Genomic DNA, 19,720 nt, shown 5'->3' with positions numbered 1-19,720 from the left:
ACTGGAGAGGAGAAGGCTGAGAGAAAGCTTGATAGAAATTTTCAAAATCATGAGGAGCCTGGACTGAGTAGATAGGGAGAAACTGTTCCCGCTCGTAAATGGCTCAAGAACCAGAGGGCACAGTTTTAAAGTGTTTTGTAAAAGAAGTAAATGCGAGGTGAGAAAAACTTTTTCACACAGCGAGTAGTTAGAGTGTGGAATGCACGGTCTGGAAGTGTGATGGAGGCAGGTTCAATTGAGGCACACAAGGCGACATTGGATGATTATCTAAATAAAAACAATGTTCAAGGTTACGGGGAAAAGGCAGGAGATTGGCACGAAGTTAAAATGCTCAGACAGCCGGTGCAGACACGATGGGCCAAATGGCCTCCTTCTACCCCGTAACAATTCTGTGATTCTGCGTGTGTTTTATTCCAGACAAAAAAGCCAGTACTGGTTGCCAGTTTCTGTAGTTCATAACACATTCATTTTCTGAGCCTTTGAAATTCAGGAGCTGTTTTTGTGAAATCCAACAAAGGTGCCTTTGGAAGACCTAGGTAGATCCCGGCGCATGTGCACTTTATTTCGTTTTGCTTCAGAGGGATTCAAAAGCAAGGTCACAACATCATTAAAATCGAAGAGCAGGTCAGATGTGGGCTGAGAATGCTCTGTAAAAGCTGCTGAACATTCCAAAAGGAAGCATAAAATAGCTGATATAGCCGAGATCTTTGGCTGACATAGCAAACTGCAGGAGTGCACCTTGGGTGTTGATTGTGTTCTCGAGACTAATTGCATCTTTGCTATACTTTAACAACAATCTTTTTTCCTCTTTATTCTTTCTTAGGATTTAGGTGTCGTGGCAAGGCCAGCATTTGTTACCCATCCCTAATTGCCCCTATACTGAGTGGCTTGGCTTGCTAGGTTATTTCAGAGGGCAGTCAACCACATTGCTGTGGGTCTGGAGTCACAGGTAGGCCAGACCAGGTAAGGACAGCAGGTCTTCCCTAAAGGACATAAACGAACCAGATGGATTTTTTCCCAACAATCGATGATAGTTTCATGGTCACCAATTAGATTAGGTTTTTATTAATACTCCAGATTTATTAATTGAATTTAAATTCCACCAGCTGCAATGGTGAACCCATGTCCCCAGAGCATTAGCCTGGATCTCTGGGTTACCAGTCCAGTGATTTTACTACTATGCCACCATCTCCCTCTGTTGCTTCCCATGTGATGCTGTGCTGCTTGTTAAATGGGGAATTTATAATCTTATTGCTCTCAAACCTCTAGCTGATGACTCAGGAGGAAACATTGAAAATCTTCAAGCCAGTGTCTTTGGCCCTCACCAGAAACTCCTTTCCCTGGAAATCCAGTTCTAGGGGAGGCTGTGGCATAGTGGTATTTGTAATCCAGAGATTTACCAACTAGATTGGTAATCCAGAGACCCAGGGCAATGCTCTGGGGACTTGGGTTCGAATCCCACCAAGGCAGATGATGCAATTTGAATTCAATAAAAACCTGGAATTAAAAGTCTAATGATGACCATGAAACTATTGTCGTAAAAACCCATCTGGTTCACTAATGTTCTTTAGGGAAGGAAAACTGCTGTCCTTGCCTGGCCTGGTCTGGCCTACATGTGATTCCTGACCCACACCAATGTGGTTGACTCTTAAATGCCCTCAAGGGCAATGGGATGGGCAATAAATGCTGGCCCGACCAGTGACACCCACATCCCAAGAAAGATTTTTTTTAAATGTCCCCTCTCTGGCAGAGCCACTGTTCACCTTTCTATTTGACCCTAATCCGAAATTCCAACCCCATATCTTCTCCATCACCAAGTGCCCCTCTTTCCACTTCTATAACATCACCAGCCCTCCACCCCTGACTCAGCCCATCTCCTGCTGAAGCCCTTGCTTTGGATATTGGTAGACTTGACTATTTAAAGGCTCTCCTACCCAAAGTTCTGTTTTCCCATACTCCATCTACATGAACCCCATTCAAAATTCTGTTGCCTCTATCCTATCTCACACCATGGATGGAATTTTATGTTCCCAATGCGGTTGCCACCTACTGGTTGAAGAACCAGTGGGAAAGCCACATCACTTCGGTGGGGGAGACTTGACCAAATTAATGGGCCAGTGCCGGGCCTTCGCTGGGATTTAAGATGCCTGGGGGAGTGGGGGAAAATAACTGCTCACCAAGAGCTGCCGTCCAATTAAAGGCCGGCAGCTCTACATTATAGGCGGCGTCTCCAGGAGAGGTGGCTGCTGCTGGTTTTACAGTGAGACCTTTACCAGGGATCATCAAAGACGCCCTTACTGACCTTCTGCTGCGTGTGGGGGGGCAGTGTCTCACATTTGCCAAACACAGGCCCATGATCCTTGGTGGTAAGGTGCTCAAGTTTGTTGCGGAGAGCCTGCTCCTCCTCAGAAACCATCCGGAATGTTCCTGATTGCTGAAGAACGAAATACAATGATTACAACACTCTATACAGTTTAATATTAAAATTATAAGCTGCTAAAACAAAGTCACCAAATGTGGTCAATGACTGGATGGATATGAGGGCCGCATAGCTTTGACACATATGTTAACATTTATTAAATACATTTTTCTCACCAATTTTCTTTTCTTCCCCTCCTACCACCAGCCCATCTGCGCATATTGACTCTTTGCTGGGTTATTACGTATTATAGGGATATACAGGATGGCCATTCAGCCCATCCAGTCCATGCCAGTGTTTATTCTCCACTTGAGCCCCCTCCCAGCTTTTCTCATCTAAATCTATTATCGTAACCTTCTATTTCCTTTCTCCCTCATATGCTTGTCTATCTTCCCCTTAAATGCATCTATACTATTTGCTTCAACCCATTCTGTGGTAGCGCATTCCACACAAGAACATAAGAAATAGGAGCATGTGTAGGCCTTTTGGCCACTCAAGCCTGCTCTGCCACTTGATAAGAACATGGCTGATCTGATGTCCCTCAACTCCACTTTCCTGCCTGTCCCCCATAACTCTTGACTCCCTTGTTAATCAAAAATTTGTCTAACTCAGCCTTGAATATATTCAATTACCCAGCCTCTGAGAGAAGAAATTCCTCCTCATCTCTGTCCTAAATGGGAGACCCCTCTTTGGTAGAGAAGTTTTTTTCTGAATTCCCTATTGAATTTCTTGGTGACTTTCTTATATTGATGTCTTCTAGCTATGCCCTCCCCCACAAGAGGAAACATTCTCTCTGTATCTGCTCTAGCAAAACCTTTTATAATTTTGAAGGGTTATGGTTCTACTCTCTCTAGACACTTGCTTAATCAATATTCTTATTGATTATGATTTTAATGAGTGTCAGCAGACTTTCTACTGTTGGTAACCAAGCATCACAGCAAAGCCCCAGCCTGTCCACAACCAGCATCAACTCCTCTGCACTATCACCAGGACTCCCTCCTTGGAACTTAGGGACACAGGAGACATTGGTGGTGCTTCTACTCCAAAGTGGTGATCAACCTTTGCATCTTCTTAGTCTCTCTGATTCAACCTCTCACTCCCATAACCAGCTGTTTCACTGAGGGAGCCAACCATGGTACTTATATGAATTGCAACTTTGGATTCCCACCTGACCTAACTTAAGATGTTAACAGGTCGGGAACTGTGTGGAAACCTCCGACTGAGGATGGGGACTGGCTAGGGAGTTGGATTATATGTGTCTGCATCAGATTGCAACTCACCAAGCCTCCTTCAACAGCATCTTCCAAACTCACAACCTCTACCTAGGTAGAAGGAAAAATGCATGGGAACACCACCACCTGCAAGTTCCCCATCAAGTCTCTTACCATCCTGACTTGGAAATAGCTTGCCAGTCCTCCACTGTCAGTGGGTCTGGAACACCCTCACTAATGGCATTGTGGTGAATGTACCTAAACCACATGGACTGCACAGGTTCATGAAAGCATTGCACCACTGCCTTTTTTTTTTATTAGTCGTTCACGGGATGTGGGCTTCGCTGGCTAGGCCAGCATTTATTGCCCATCCCTAATTGCCTTTGAGAAGGTGGTGGTGAGCTGCCTTCTTGAACTGCTGCATATGGTGTAGGTACACCCACAGTGCTGTTAGGGAGGGAGTTCCAGGATTTTGATCCAGCGACAGTGAAGGAACGGCGATGTATTTTCAAGTCAGGATGGTGAGTGACTTGGAGAGGAACTTCCAGGTGGTGGTGTTCCCATCTATTTGCTGCCCTTGTCCTTCTAGGTTAGTGGTTGTGGGTTTGGAAGGTGCTGTCTAAGGAGTCTTGGTGAATTTGTGCAGTGCACCTTGTACATGGCACACACTGCTGCTACTGTGCGTTGGTGGTGGAGGGAGTGAATGTTTGTGGATGTGATGCCAATCAAGTGGGCTGCTTTGTCCTGGATGGTCTCCAGCTTCTTCATGTTGTGGGAGCTGCACTCATCCAGGCAAGTGGGGAGTATTCCATCACACTCCTGACTTGTGCCTTGTGGATGGTGGACAGGCTTTGGGGAGTCAGGAGGTGAGTTACTCATCACACGACTCCTAGCCTCTGACCTGCTCTTGTAGCCACAGTATTTATATGGCTAGTCCAGTTCAGTTTCTGTCATGGTAACCCACAGAATATTGATAGTGGGGGATTCAGTGGGTAATGCCATTGAACATCAAGGGGCGATGGTTGGATTCTCTCTTGTTGGAATGGTCATTACCTGACACTTGTGTGGCACATATGTTACTTGTCATTTGTCAGCCCAAGCCTGGATATTGTTCAGGTCTTGCTGCTTTTAGACCATGGACTGCTTCAGTATCTGAGGAGTGGCAAATGGTACTGAACATTGTGCAATCATCAGTGAACATCCCCACTTCTGACCTTATGATGGAAGGAAGACCATTGATGAAGCAGCTGAAGGTGGTTGGGCCTAGGGCACTAACCTGAGGAAGTCCTGCAGTGATATTTTGGAACTGAGATGACTGACCTCCAATAATCGCAACTATCTTCCTTTGTGCTAGGAATGACTGCAACCAACGGAGAGTTTTCCCCTTGATTCCCATTGACTCCAGTTTTGTTAGGGCTCCTTGATGCTACACTCGGTCAAATGCTGCCTCGATGTCAAGGGCAGTCACTCTGAACTCACCTCAGGAGCTCAGCTCTTTTGATCATGTTTGAACCAAGGCTGTAATGAGGTCAGGAGCTGAGTGGCCCTGGCGGAACCCAAACTGGGCATCAGTGAGCAGCTAATTGCTAAGCAAATGCCACTTGATAGCGCTCAAGGGCTATTAAAAATAGACAACAATGCCAGCGAAGATCACATCCAATGAAACATTTTTTTTAAAAATCAGAATACATTCTCTATGCTCTATACGCTGGCCATTGAGACATTTTGTAATTGAGAAGTGCAGGTGATCCCAGTACTGCCTTAAACATCCACAGTGAGATTCAAATTGTTCGTAAAGTTCATTTCAGAGTTGAAGGCGGCTTGGAGTCTTTCAGGATAGGAGGATTCCCACTTTTGTGGAGATTTCCAATGTCACTCACAATCCCTGCTGAGGGGGTGTGTGGAGACTGGGAGGGGTTTGAAATTGCTGCTTGACTTAGAAGCCTGCGGCACAGAAAAAGGGCACTCAGCCCATTGTACCTGGACCACAGTCACTCTGAAAGTACAAACTGAAAGACTCTTCACTAGTCCCTCTTTTTCAGACTGACAATGATGTGGGTGTGACCGCTGTGTGGACGGGTCGGAGATCACACTTTACATCATGCTGCCTATTGATGTTATGAAATATGCAAAAAAAAAATTGATTTCTTCACATACTTACAATCACAGCCATTGTATCTCTGTAGTTCTGGCCTTTGTTTTTAAACTCTGCAACAGAAAACAAGATAGGATCAGACATAGGAACATAAAGACAGAAATAGGTCATTCAGCCCCTTCGATGGCTGATCTGTATCCTAACTCTATCCACCTGTCTTAGCTCCATATTCCCATAATACTCCAGCAAGAATCCATCAATTTCAGTGGATAATGAAGAAAATATGCAACAACGATTTGCATATACATGGCACAGTTAATGTAGAAAACTGCTTCACAGAGGTGTGAGGAGGTAAGGAAGGTGAGAATTTGCATGGTTTTGCAGGGAAGGAATTCCAGAGAATGGGACCAAGGTGGCTGAAGGCACAGCCACCAATGGTGGGGCAAAAGGGCTGGGCAATGTACAAGAGGCTGGAATCAGCAGAATAAAGGGTTGAGGCACTGAAGGAAGTTACAAAGATAGGAAAGGGTGAGGCTATAAGAAATTTATGGGACTGGAAGTCAGCAGGGTTTGGATTCATGAGACTTTGTGACAGGAGCTTTGTTGAGGATGCAGGATGGGAAACCAGCCAGGAGAGCACTGGAGCTATTGGGGTGACAAAGGCTTATCCGTGGCTTCAGCAACAAATGGACTAAGTGAGAGGCAGAGGCAGGAAGATCTGGAGGTGGAATGGATGGTCTTTGCGAAGGAGAGGGGATGTGGCTCTAATTTTGGGTTGACTTTGGGATCCTCCTGTTTGGCCCGAACCCTTTTGAGGACTGGACCTCATCTGTTTAGCTGAGTTACAAAGGCAAAGCAAGCACTCAGAAGAAACTTGTCCGTGGGTTTGAGGAGTGGGAATTTCATCAGCTCTTAGGCATAGCCAAGCAAAAATGTTACCTTTCGGGGTGGGAGTGGGGCGGGAAGCCATTATGGAGCAATTATACAGGTCAACAGTAGGCTAGATGGAGTATTCATGTTCCTGCTGTCACAAACAATTCTTTAAAAGCTGAGAAACTTCCCTGGTTTTGGAACGGTTCCAGCTTGGCCACTCAATGCCTGATATCAACACACAATCCACTCATTGGTACCTCAAAATTGTGTCAAGGTCCTATATATGTCATTGGACCCCGATTAGCTTATGTTATGGACAGGGAAAAGATAATAGGGATGGCTCCAGCTTTTTCCACCATCCAACTAACTAAAGACAGCATGGTTTAAAAAGTGGTTCAACCCCGGAGTACAGTAGCTGACAGGAACAGACAATGACAGGTTCTCTCTTAAGTTTTAAAAGAAACATAAATGTTTATTATTCAACACCCAAATATATATATGTATCTGCAACCACAGCCACTCGTACTCTTATACAGATACACACGCACTCAAGGAGAGATGGTGAATACATGAGGTAGTGTGCATTTAGGTCTAGGAGTTCAAGAGTCCTTTATCACACTTGCTTTTCCCTGGGGTGAAGTCTGGAAAGGATGCCGGCCTGTAATCCTTTCTCGATCCGCTGAAGAAGAGTCTGGAGGTTTGACGAAGACGGATTCGCTGTTGTTTATTGTTCACAGCAGCAGTTTTCTCTTGTTCTCCTCCAGTCCAGGTACAATATCAAAACCCTGGTCCGGTTCCTCAGGTAAAGAGGCCAAGGCCAACCCGAGTCTCTACCTAGTGATGTTTCTTAGGTGGGATCTTGTTTCTTCGCTGCTCTGGATGTTTCCTTCACTCTGCTTCAAAAATGCACCTTATTAAATCTCCTTATCAGAAACCTAGGCCAGAGTTTTACATCCCGTGGGCGGGCGCACGCCCGACCCGTCCAGCCGCGAAATAATGCAAGAAGATGTCGGCCGAGCGTCCTGACATCATCGCGCGCTCGTGCGATATCTTGCTCAGCAGGCACACAAGGCAGCTGGAAGCACGCCTGATGACAATTAAGCGGGGCAATTAAACCCATTAAGGAGGCACTTGAAAGCAATTTTTCGTGGCCCATCCACTTTTACGGTTGGCGGATGGACCAATCGGCCAGGCGGCCTTTACATTTTTGCTCAAACCTTGATCCAGGGCGGGATGAAATCTCCATGGGAAAATAAAATAAGAAGAGATATCTGGGGACTGGTTTTTTATAAGGTTCGCTTTCAGGTGCTTGATTGTGCTGCATGGACATATCTTGCAGCACTTTTGTTGTTTTGTTTATTCTGTGGAGGTCTGCAGCTCCCTGAGGTATCTGTCACCTCCAGGGAGCTCAGTGGGAGCGCTCACCAGCACCCGCGGTGACGTCAGTGCCCGTCCTCTTCCTGCCCCCACAGGCAGTGCTGAACCTTTCACTGTGCACGTTTCACGCTGGCTGCCCGTTATTTGCCCAGCCTGTGTGAAATGACGGTTGGAGGTCGATCGTGGTCGGGGGCCTGTTTCCCATCCGCTCCTGAACCCGTCAATCGCACGTGCCTAACAAGTGAAAAATTCAGGCCCTAGTTTCTGTTATGTGAGCTGAGCATCTTTTCCCATTGTCCTCACAAACGGTTTCTGATGGCTCGGCCATTGTCAAACAATGGGGTCCATGTATCACCCGTTCACACACCATCGTGATAAAATAGAGTTTTTTCACATCCATTCTCTGGATTTCCAAAACAAAAACAGAAACAGAAATACCTGGAAAAACTCAGCAGGTCTGGCAGCATCGGCGGAGAAGAGCACAGTTGACGTTTCGAGTCCTCATGACCCTTCAACAGAACTGTTGAACCGTTCTGTTGAAGGGTCATGAGGACTCGAAACATCAACTGTGCTCTTCTCTGCCGATGCTGCCAGACCTGCTGAGTTTTTCCAGGTATTTCTGTTTCTGTTTTTGTTTTGGATTTCCAGCATCCGCAGTTTTTTGCTTTTATCTCTGGATTTCCACTCTGGGGTGAAAAAGTCTGCAAACAGTGTTGTGAAACCAGTTTTTTAAATCATTTGGAGAAGAGCAGCCATTAACCACAGGAATGGTCTTTTGCATTTTCATGACTTCTCAAAGATATGTCCAGAAAGATCATTTGCATTTTAATTACACCCTCAAGACTTGTCCAAACATGAAGATTAGCTCAAGGAGTCTTGTAGTTTCATGTGTATTGGCAGGAAAGAAGGCTTCCTTTCTTCAGCAATGCTCTTGTTAAGCAAATTGGGCCATTTTGCTACATTAAAGGTACTATATAAATGCAAGTTCTTATTGTTGTAAACACAGTGATGATACACAGTCTACAATGGCTATGTTATTATTGGAGGATAGGGAGATATAATTAGAATATGTTCAATTGTAGCCTTGACTGCATGCTTCCACATGTCTGTCTTCAATGTATGTGTGTAAATCGATAAGGTTTTATCCTTGAGGTTTTATTTCCGTCATCAATGAGCCCTTCAACTTCAGAGTTGATTGTGCAACTCTGCTCAGAGCATCCCATGTCTCAGTTCCTGTTTCCCTCAGGAAAAAAGCTTATCTTCAGGAATAGACAACCAGGGAAAGTGCAAGTACCTTGCTTCTTTGATGTTTACTGATTTCTGTAAAGTTCTGTCATAAATATGGCTCTTAGGTGACTACAACAGAACTTCCCAATTCTATGGGAAGTAACCAGCCAAAAAAGTGTGAGCATTGCTGGCCACATGTGAAGTAGAGTTATTAATAATAATTGGCCCTAAACTTTAGCAAAATGCTAATTATTCAATGTTATCATTGAAATTTACTCAATGAATAGAGCTAGTTTAGAAAATAAGCTGCTTTGACAAAAGAGAGAAAACAGAGTGCCATGTAGTGTTGCAGCATTAATGCCCAGTGCAATGACTGAGAGCTCATTGTTATACTCTTCAGTTTCCATGCTGAGCTAAGACACGTTGGCCGCAGATACGACATCTGGAAGGTGATCTCCTGTCTCGGTACAACTCAGGTAACTGGGAATTTGGAGGGTCCAGAAGCACAATGTCTATCCCTCCTTATCCACAGTTGATGCTGAACACTCAAGACCATTGGGATAAATGAATTGAACACAGAATTGTTATGTATAATGGAGAACAAGGGATAAAAATAACATGATAGATCATCTGGCTCTCAATTATTATAGGCTGTGTGTTTATAGACTCGACCCTCACTTTAAGGTTTTCAACTATGTTACTCTGTCACATCACCCCCTCATTTTAAGATTCTCAGTTATTACACTCTGTCACCAGAAGACACTGAGTTATAACCCAATCTCTGATATAAGCCTTGCCTCTGTGTTTAGCTGGTTTGTGATGTGCTATACAGCGCTCACTCAGTAAGTGTGCCCTCGTTATACTCTGCTAACAGTGTGACTTTGGGGAATTGTCATTTAAAATATATCTTAGAATGGCAACTCTAATATCTGCTACTCTGCACATTCCTATTTTCTCCTGACTCCATGGACCAGATTATACACAGAACTTAAAATTGAGGCAGAGAAATGAGGTTTCATATTTAACCTGAATCAATTTGGAAAATTATACAGATCACAGAAAATTAGGCATATTAACCTGGGATATCCAGGCTCGTGATTGGAAATGAAGTTAAAATTCTGCACAAAAGCCTTCACAGCAGTGTTACTTCAGGACTGTAACCGGTCTTACAATTGGGCTCAGTACTCCGGGCAAAGGAAGGGGAAAGACATCCAGGGTTCCAGCAATTAGCTGTAATCCCAATGATTCTCAATGGAAAGTGCGCACCGTTGTGGATGCAGAACCAGGACAGGGAATGGGGATGCCCTGCTGTGATGACCTCCACAGATGAATAGCATATTGGCACTCACAGAAAAGCACTTAGACAGTAGGGTTCTACAGAGATACCGAGCCAGATCTAAGCAAGAATTGGTGCCATCATGAGAGTAGGCATAGATGGAAAACTGGTTAGGAGAAGTAAAATGTAGGTAATAAACCAGCCATGCTGTTGCTGCAGTGCCAGCAATAAAAAGCCATTCAGTGTGGCAAAGGTTACTGAGTAATCTGATAAAATGCGATTATAATCTACACAAACACACAATACAGCAAACCAGAGTGGCAAAACAGTGCTAATCAGTACAGAGTGACGCACTAATACCAGGAACTGAATGGAGCAGATTGTCTGAATATTTTTTAAGGAGGCATTCTTTCTGCTCTGTTTGAGTGTCATAAGCATTTGAAAAGGATTGCAGGTGACTGGAATTTAATCTGATTCACAAGTTCACAGAATCACAGAATCACACAGTGCAGAAGAGGCCCTTCGGCCCATCGAGTCTGCACCGACACGTGAGAGACACCTGACCTACCTACCTAATCCCATTGACCAGCACTTGGCCCATTGCCTTGAATGTTATGACGTGCCAAGTGCTCATCCAGGTACTTTTTAAAGGATGTGAGGCAACCCGCCTCCACCACCCTCCCAGGCAGCGCATTCCAGACCGTCACCACCCTCTGGGTAAAAAAGCTTTTCCTCACATCCCCCCTAAAACTCCTGCCCCTCACCATAAACTTATGAAGTTGGTGAATGACTACCTAAAATTATATTTTTTAAAACTTTTTTCTTTATTCATTCCTGGAATGTGAGCAATACTGGCAAGGCCAGCATTTGTTGGCCATCCCTAATTGCCCTTTGAGAGGGTTACAGTGAGCCGCCTTCTTGAACCGCTACCTTCTTGAACCGCTGCATTCTATGTGCCGTAGGTACACGCACAGTTTCTGTAGCAGTTTGATACAACTGATTGCCTTGCTAGGCCATTTCAGAGGACAGTTAAGAGTCAACCACATTGCTGTGGGTCTGGAGTAACATATAGGCCAGGCCAGGTAAGGGCAGCAGATTTCCTTCCCTCGAGGACATTGGTGAACCAGATAGGTTATTTGATCATTATTAGTTTCATGATCATTATTAATTAGACTAGTATTTTATTCCAGATTTATTAAACTTATAATAAGTGTTACATGATAATCTTAGAATATTAGCATCAAATAATGCCTTTTTTTGATGTTGAAGAATATCAGTGATGGGAAACAGAGCATATTTTATTGGTCAGACTCACAGTTTAAGTATAATAGGGCTATTCCTTAGTGTACTGGTTTTTATTATGAATCAGTGCATGTGATGAGTTCAGTGCAATGCCAAGTCCCAGGATAGCGCCAACAATTCCATTATGGATGCAATCACTTAGCTTCTAGTAATAACGTTATTGACTTCAACCTGACAAGAAAAACAAGACAATGTTCTAATGTGTGCCATGAAGCACTGATGTCCACCAGAGAGCCAATTTTTACCTGCCTACAAGGGTGAGCCTTGAATCACAGTAAATGCTGCACAGCTAGGTAAATGCCCTGTCTGCCTGGTTGGGTTTTACTCATTAAGTTCTTCCCAGAAGTGGTGATCCATTGTGCAGCCACAGGTACACACCGTAAGATAAGGATATAGCCACCTGTTGTCACTCAGTGATGAAAGGAATGGGCAAGACAAACATACATAGATTATTTCACTGGTAGGAAAATCGAACACAAGAGGTCAACATGTTAAGATAATCAATGGATACAAAAAAGAGGAGATAAGAAGAATCCTTTATCATGACAAGTGTTATCAGAGTGTGGAATGCTTTACCACGAGAGGAACAATGTGTAACTGGGTGTAGCATTGAAGATACTGAATAATTATTTGTAAAGGAGTATGAAAGGATGTGGGGAGAAAACAGCGAAATGAGCCCATACAAAATCTGTCCCTGTAAGATTAAAACAGACAAGGAACAACTAAGTTCACTCAGCCACAGAGACCAAGCCTGCAGAATTATACTTTCGTAGCTTTGCCGATCACTTCCTTATTCCCCAGCTGAAGGAAAAACAATTCAAGCTAAAGAGCGATTTTAAGCGGGGCCGGATCAGAGCAGGAGGGGGTATGGGATAGGAGGGAACCTGCATGTGGAGTTCAGCATGAGGCCCTGGTTGTTTTAACTCTAGGGCTGTTTTGAATGAATCGCTCACCCAAAACTGGTGGGAGTGATGTCGGGGCCTGCAGAAACAACTGACTTAGGAGTCTCAGGGTGTTGGTTGTCAGCATAAAGCTAGCACTGGGCAGGTGCTACTGATCCTGGCAACAGGAGGGAGGGACAAGTCCCTCTGGAGCCTTAGGGATTCTTCGCAAGGTTCTAGGGCAGAATTCCTGCTTCTAGTTGAAAGGACTCCACAGAAAATGGAACTTGTTAAACTGACCTTGATCTCTTTATGTCACTCCACCACCTCTACCATGATTTGGCCTTGTGTGGATCTCCCAAATAAAGATAATAAAATGCCATCGCAGTGCTAATGACATCATTGGGCTGTGATTTTCCTCAGTTATACAGTATAAGCCTCTACCTGAAAGTGGTGGGTAGCCCTCCTGTGCCTGTTCTCAGTTAAAATGGTGGGAGATGGGAATGCACTGGGAGTGCTGCCCATATTCCCACCAACAGCTTAATTTCCACCCCACCCCCCCATCCCCACCTGCCCCGTCGTCTTCTGCACAATTCCCTCCAGGCACGTGTGAATTTAGAATCTAGCCCCTCATCACTGATGGCATGTAGGGAAAGAAAGTTGAGAATTACATGGGTGAGTAGACTCCAAACTAGAAACAATGCTCCTCTTTTAGAGACAATCGCAGTCCAGGAAATCAATTGTTCATAGAAATTGATTTAGGAATCATTTCAATAGTCTGAGTTAGAAAGTGTTTCTTTGTTAATAAACAATTCTGTGAGATTGAGGTTGATGCTACATCACTGTGAAGCACAGCTGGCCATATGGGAAACCAGGAGATTTCCAGAATACCTTGTTTAATGTTTCAATGGTGCAAGCCATCTTATTCCACGAAAATCCCAAAGAATCTCTTACAGTAGACCGAACCCTCCCTGATCATTCTAGATCTGGCCCACCCCTGGTCCAGTCCACCCCATTGGCTCTAGATCCAGTTCATCCCTCTAGGCCCAACCCACCTCTGATTGCTTTGGACCCAGTCCACCACTGATTCCTCTAGATCCAGTCCTCCCTGAATAACTCTGGATCCAGTCCACCCCTGATCACTGGAGGTTTACTCCACTCCTGATTGCTCTGGATCCTGATCACATTCATTTCCATTGTTGCATTCATGCTGCTCCTTGGAACATTCCTGATTTTCCTTTCAATGAACCTTACTTCATTCAAATATTAGCTTCTAGAGTGGAAGTTGCTGCCAACTGGAAATGCTCCGAGAATTGGCTTTAATCTCAGGCACTGGTCAGAAAGAATCAGGTCCATTTCAGAAATGTCACTTAATATACTTCCCTAAACATGATACTTCAGGGGAAAATATGGGGAAAGGATATCGGAGACTGTAAACTGTTTCCTAGTCAATCATTTTGGGAACATGTTTTGTTGTTCCGGAAGTGTCTCTTGAAACAATGTCAGAATTTAGTAATTAACACAGGCCAGGCTGCCTGCCGTCATCTTCCTTTTTTACTTGTGATTCTGACTTTCTCCAATTGCTATGACTTTCGATTGTCTTACACTCTCTTTGGATACTTAGCTGTGTTTTACTATTGCTCACAGCCTAACAGCATTGGTGGAGCGCCTTTACCATAGAGACTCTAGCGCTTCAAGATGAGGGCCTCCACCTGGGACAATGAGTGATGGGCAATAAATGTCAGCTACCCTTGCCAACAATGACCACATCACAGGACTAATGTTTTTTTAAAGGCCAATCATTTATCTGGCTAAACAAAGCCTGTTCTGACAGGCCCTACAGAAACCCAATTAATATTTCTGTGTTATTTAGTCCTCAGGGTGTGTGTCTGTGTGTGTCAGCTGTCCCTTGATTCAAGTTTCTGTCATTGGTCTTCATGGACTGAACAGATCAAATTTGACCCACAGATCTTTGGGCACATGGGGCAGGAAGTCCCAGGAGGTAGTGGGATTTGGAATGCATTAAGGTGTTTGGACTCAAAGCATGATGCAACTTGAGATGGACAGGTTGTCGCATTTTGAACAATTGGTAGCAATGACCTCCCAGTCATTCATGTCAATGCTGCTGCACTTCAGGGAGAACTTCAGAGTGTCTTTGGAGCATTTTATTTGTCCTCCCCTGGAACATAGGACAGTTGAGAGTTGAGAAAACAGAACCTGACAGGGAGATGCTTTTCAGCCATGCGGACACAGTGTCCAGTCCATTGAAGTTGATTTTGCAGGAGTTTTGCCTGAATGCTCATAGAGCTGGCTTCAAGAAGGACACTAGCATTCATTCAGCTCCCATTGAATCCAGAGGATGGGGCGGAGGCATTGCTGGTGGGATTTCTCTAGCACTCTTACATGTCACTGATATGCAGTCCAGGTCTCACTGCAGTACAGGAGTGTGGTGATGACAATTGCTCTGTGCACTAGGAATTTGGTTGATTTGCAGAGGTCCTTGTTATCAAACACTCGTTGCCGTGGTTTGTAGAAGGCTGAGCTGGTGCAGCTGATCCGGTGTTGGATCTCCCCGTCAATGGTGGCCTTTTGAGAGAGGCGGCCGCCAAGGTATGGGAGGTGCTCCACACACTTAAGGTACAGTCACAAAAGGGATACAAATTTAAGATAATCTCATTAAGACTGAAAGAGGAGGTTAGAAAAAGCTTTTTATACAGAAAGTGGCTGGAATGTGGAATTGTCTGCACAAACTGTTTTTGAAGTTGCAAGCAGAGTCGGTAAAATCTTTGTTATATTGTTAGATTATTCCAAAATGATTTGCTGTAATGCGTGGTCTACATGTATAGTCAGAATGCCACATTACTCACAACTGCATAGTCAGAGTGCCAAACTAACAATCTATCACCCCACAGAGCATGGCGAGAATTAAGAAATACGCTCGCTGTCAGCTCCAGCGTGTGTGTCAAAAAGTGTGACTATTTTGAACTGCTGAGAACCACAACAAACTATTTACAGGAACTTAGCTCCTTGAAATAGATAAATATTAAAAGGCGTGGGGATCAAGCAGGGGAGTAAGATGACATCAGTTGGCTCATGTGAAAAAAAACATGGACACAACTTAATCGACCGAATGGTTTGGGTCTGCACTGTAAGAGCATGAGTCAACTGCAGAATAAAGTTTAAATAAAATAAACTCGTCGGGACCTGGAAAAATTTATTAATTTTGCTTCCAATCTCCACCCCTCCATCATTTTCACATGGTCCATCTCTGACACTTCTCTTCCCTTCCTTGACCTCTCTGTCTCAATTTCTGATGATAGACTGTCCACCAATATCCATTACAAGCCTACCGACTCTCACAGCTACCTCGACTACAGCTCCTCACACCCCGCTTCCTGTAAGGACTCCATCCCATTCTCTCAGTTCCTTCGCCTCTGTCGCATCTGTTCTGATGACGCTACCTTCAAAAACAGCTCCTCTGACATGTCCTCCTTCTTCCTTAACCAAGGTTTTCCATCCACGGTCGTTGACAGGGCCCTCAACCGTGTCCGGCCCATATCCCGCGCATCCGCCCTCAAGCCTTCTCCTCTCTCCCAGAAACATGATAGGGTCCCCCTTGTCCTCACTTATCACCCCACCAGCCTCCGCATTCAAAGGATCATCCTCCGCCATTTCCGCCAACTCCAGCATGATGCCACCACCAAACACATCTTCCCTTCACCCCCCCTGGCGGCATTCCGTAGGGATCGTTCCCTCCGGGACACCCTGGTCCACTCCTCCATCACCCCCTACTCCTCAACCCCCACCTATGGCACCTCCCCATGTCCACGCAGAAGATGCAACACCTGCCTCTTCACTTCCTCTTTCCTCACCGTCCAAGGGCCCAAACACTCCTTTCAAGTGAAGCAGCATTTCACTTGCATTTCCCCTAACTTAGTCTACTGCATTCGTTGCTCCCAATGCAGTCTCCTCTACATTGGAGAGACCAAACACAAACTGGGCGACCGCTTTGCAGAACACCTGCGGTCTGTCCGCAAGAAAGACCCAAACCTCCCTGTCGCTTGCCATTTTAACACTCCACCCTGTTCTCTCGCCCACATGTCTGTCCTTGGCTTGCTGCAATGTTCCAGTGAAGCCCAACGCAAACTGGAGGAACAGCACCTCATCTTCCGACTAGGCACTTTACAGCCTTCTGGGCTGAATATTGAATTCAACAACTTTAGATCTTAAACTCCCCCTCCCCCCATCCCCACCCCGTTTCTTCCCCCTCCCTTTTTTTTTTCAATAATTTATATAGATTCTTCTTTTCCCACCTATTTCCATTATTTTTAAATCTACAACTAATACTTTGTTAGTCTTTCCACCCCACCCCCACTAGAGCTGTACCTTGAGTGTCCTGTCTTCCATTCTTAATTAGCACTTTTCTTAGATAATATCACCACCTTCAACACCTCTTTGATCCTTTTGTCTGTGACATCTTTTGATTATCTGCTCCTATCACTGCTTGCTTATCCCCACAACCACCCCACCCTCAACTTCTCTCTCCCCCCGCCCCCCACCTTAGACCAGCTTATATTTCACCCCACTCCTAACTATACTTCAGTTCTGACGAAGGGTCATGAGGACTCGAAACGTCAACTGTTTTCTTCTCCGCCGATGCTGCCAGACCTGCTGAGTTTTTCCAGGTAATTCTGTTTTTGTTTTGGATTTCCAGCATCCACAGTAGCTTTTAGCTTTTTGTTTTTATGCAGAATAAAGTTCCTTCTTCAACTGTGCTGACAATCACATCCAGATCAAATACAGCATTGGTAGGTTAAATGCAGAGTAAAGAATCCTCTACACTTTCAGGACATTCAGATCACACTGGAAAGAGTGCCCAGTACTGTACCCAACACAATATTTCTATCAGCCTCCATATAGAGAATGATGATTCCCTCAGAGTCCTGTTACCATGGGAGTAGAGGATAAGAGGATACATTTCAGCCCATCCAGTCTCCTCCACTATGGTGGTCCAGATGCTGCATGTTTCAGAGACAATCACCATTGGTCCATCCTTTTTCACTGATTTTAGATCTTTCATCCTCCCCTGTCCCTTTACTATTTTCTCATATTTTCTATTGTTCATTCTTGCTTAACTTTCAGAATCCCGCATCACATTGTCTTCAGCCTGGCTTTAGGTCACAACTCTTAGAAAAACAAATGTTTTAACTGAAACAAAAACAGAATTACCTGGAAAAACTCAGCAGGTCTGGCAGCATCGGTGGAGAAGAAATCAGTTAACGTTTCGAGCCTTCACGACCCTTCGGCAGAACTGAAGCATAGTTAGGAGAAAGGAGAAATATAAGCTGGTTTAAGGTGGGGGGGGCGGGGGGAGAGAGAAGTTGAGGGTGTGGTGATTGTGGGGATAAGCAAGCAGTGATAGGAACAGATAATCAAAAGATGTCACAGACAAAAGGATCAAAGAGGTGTTGAAGGTGGTGATATTTGTCTAAGAAAAGTGCTAATTAAGAATGGAAGACAGGACACTCAAAGTACAGCTCTAGTAGGGGTGGGGTGGAAAGACTAACAAGGTTTTAGATTTAAAAATAATGGAAATAGGCGGGGAAAGAAGAATCTATATAAATTACTGAAAAAAAAAGGGGGGGGGAGAAACGGGGTGGGGATGGGGGGAGGGGGAGTTTAAGATCTAAAGTTGTTGAATTCAATATTCAGCCCGGAAGGCTGTAAAGTGCCTAGTCGGAAGATGGGGTGCTGTTCCTCCAGTTTGCGTTGGGCTTCACTGGAACAATGCAGCAAGCCAAGGACAGACATGTGGGCGAGAGAACAGGGTGGAGTGTTAAAATGGCAAGCGACAGGGAGGTTTGGGTCTTTCTTGCGGACAGACCGCAGGTGTTCTGCAAAGCGGTCGCCCAGTTTGCGTTTGGTCTCTCCAATGTAGAGGAGACTGCATTGGGAGCAACGAATTCAGTAGACTAAGTTAGGGGAAATGCAAGTGAAATGCTGCTTCACTTGAAAGGAGTGTTTGGGCCCTTGGACGGTGAGGAGAGAGGAAGTGAAGGGGCAGGTGTTGCATCTTCTGCGTGGGCATGGGGAGGTGCCATAGGTGGGGGTTGAGGAGTAGGGGGTGATGGAGGAGTGGACCAGGGTGTCCCAGAGGGAACGATCCCTACGGAATGCCGTCAGGGGGGGGTGAAGGGAAGATGTGTTTGGTGGTGGCATCATGTTGGAGTTGGCGGAAATGGCGGAGGATGATCCTTTGAATGCGGAGGCTGGTGGGGTGATAAGTGAGGACAAGGGGGACCCTATCATGTTTCTGAGAAGGAGGAGAAGGCGTGAGGGAGGATGCGCGGGATATTGGCCGGACACGGTTGAGGGCCCCGTCAACGACCGCGGATGGAAAACCTTGGTTAAGGAAGAAGGAGGACATGTCAGAGGAGCTGTTTTTGAAGGTAGCGTCATCAGAACAGATGCAACGGAGGCGAAGGAACTGAGAGAATGGGATGGAGTCTTTACAGGAAGCGGGGTGTGAGGAGCTGTAGTTGAGGTAGCTGTGGGAGTCGGTAGGCTTGTAATGGATATTGGTGGACAGTCTATCATCAGAAATTGAGACAGAGAGGTCAAGGAAGGGAAGAGAAGTGTCAGAGATGGACCATGTGAAAATGATGGAGGGGTGGAGATTGGAAGCAAAATTAATAAATTTTTCCAGGTCCCGACGAGAGCATGAAGCAGCACCGAAGTAATCATCGATGTACCGGAGAAAGAGTTGTGGGAGGGGGCCGGAGTAGGACTGGAACAAGGAATGTTCCACATACCCCATAAAGAGACAGGCATAGCTGGGGCCCATGCGGGTACCCATAGCCACACCTTTTATTTGGAGGAAGTGAGAGGAGTTAAAGGAGAAATTGTTCAGTGTGAGAACAAGTTCAGCCAGACGGAGGAGAGTAGTGGTGGATGGGGATTGTTCGGGCCTCTTTTCAAGGAAGAAGCTAAGGGCCCTCAGACCATCCTGGTGGGGGATGGAGGTGTAGAGGGATTGGACATCCATGGTGAAGAGGAAGT

At 45.2% G+C, this 19,720-nt stretch overlaps 1 protein-coding gene across 1 annotated transcript in view; it reads right to left on the bottom strand.

Moving 5' to 3' along the window:
* LOC144668229 (retinaldehyde-binding protein 1-like) overlaps positions 1–19,720 on the bottom strand; it is a 34,695-nt gene that overhangs the window by 10,924 nt on the left and 4,051 nt on the right. Inside the window, exons 2-3 of the mRNA XM_078529998.1 lie at positions 5,792–5,838; positions 2,303–2,434 (exon numbers count right to left, since the gene is read on the bottom strand). Coding sequence (XP_078386124.1) covers positions 2,303–2,434; positions 5,792–5,803 — 144 coding nt within the window. The 5' untranslated portion in view covers positions 5,804–5,838. The remainder of the gene's footprint in view (positions 1–2,302; positions 2,435–5,791; positions 5,839–19,720) is intronic.

The sequence above is a fragment of the Cetorhinus maximus genome, chromosome 26 (genome assembly GCF_964194155.1).
Source record: "Cetorhinus maximus chromosome 26, sCetMax3.hap1.1, whole genome shotgun sequence".
Lineage (NCBI taxonomy): Eukaryota > Metazoa > Chordata > Chondrichthyes > Lamniformes > Cetorhinidae > Cetorhinus > Cetorhinus maximus.
Note: the sequence above shows the minus strand (reverse complement) of the source record. Positions and strands in the feature narration are given on the sequence as shown.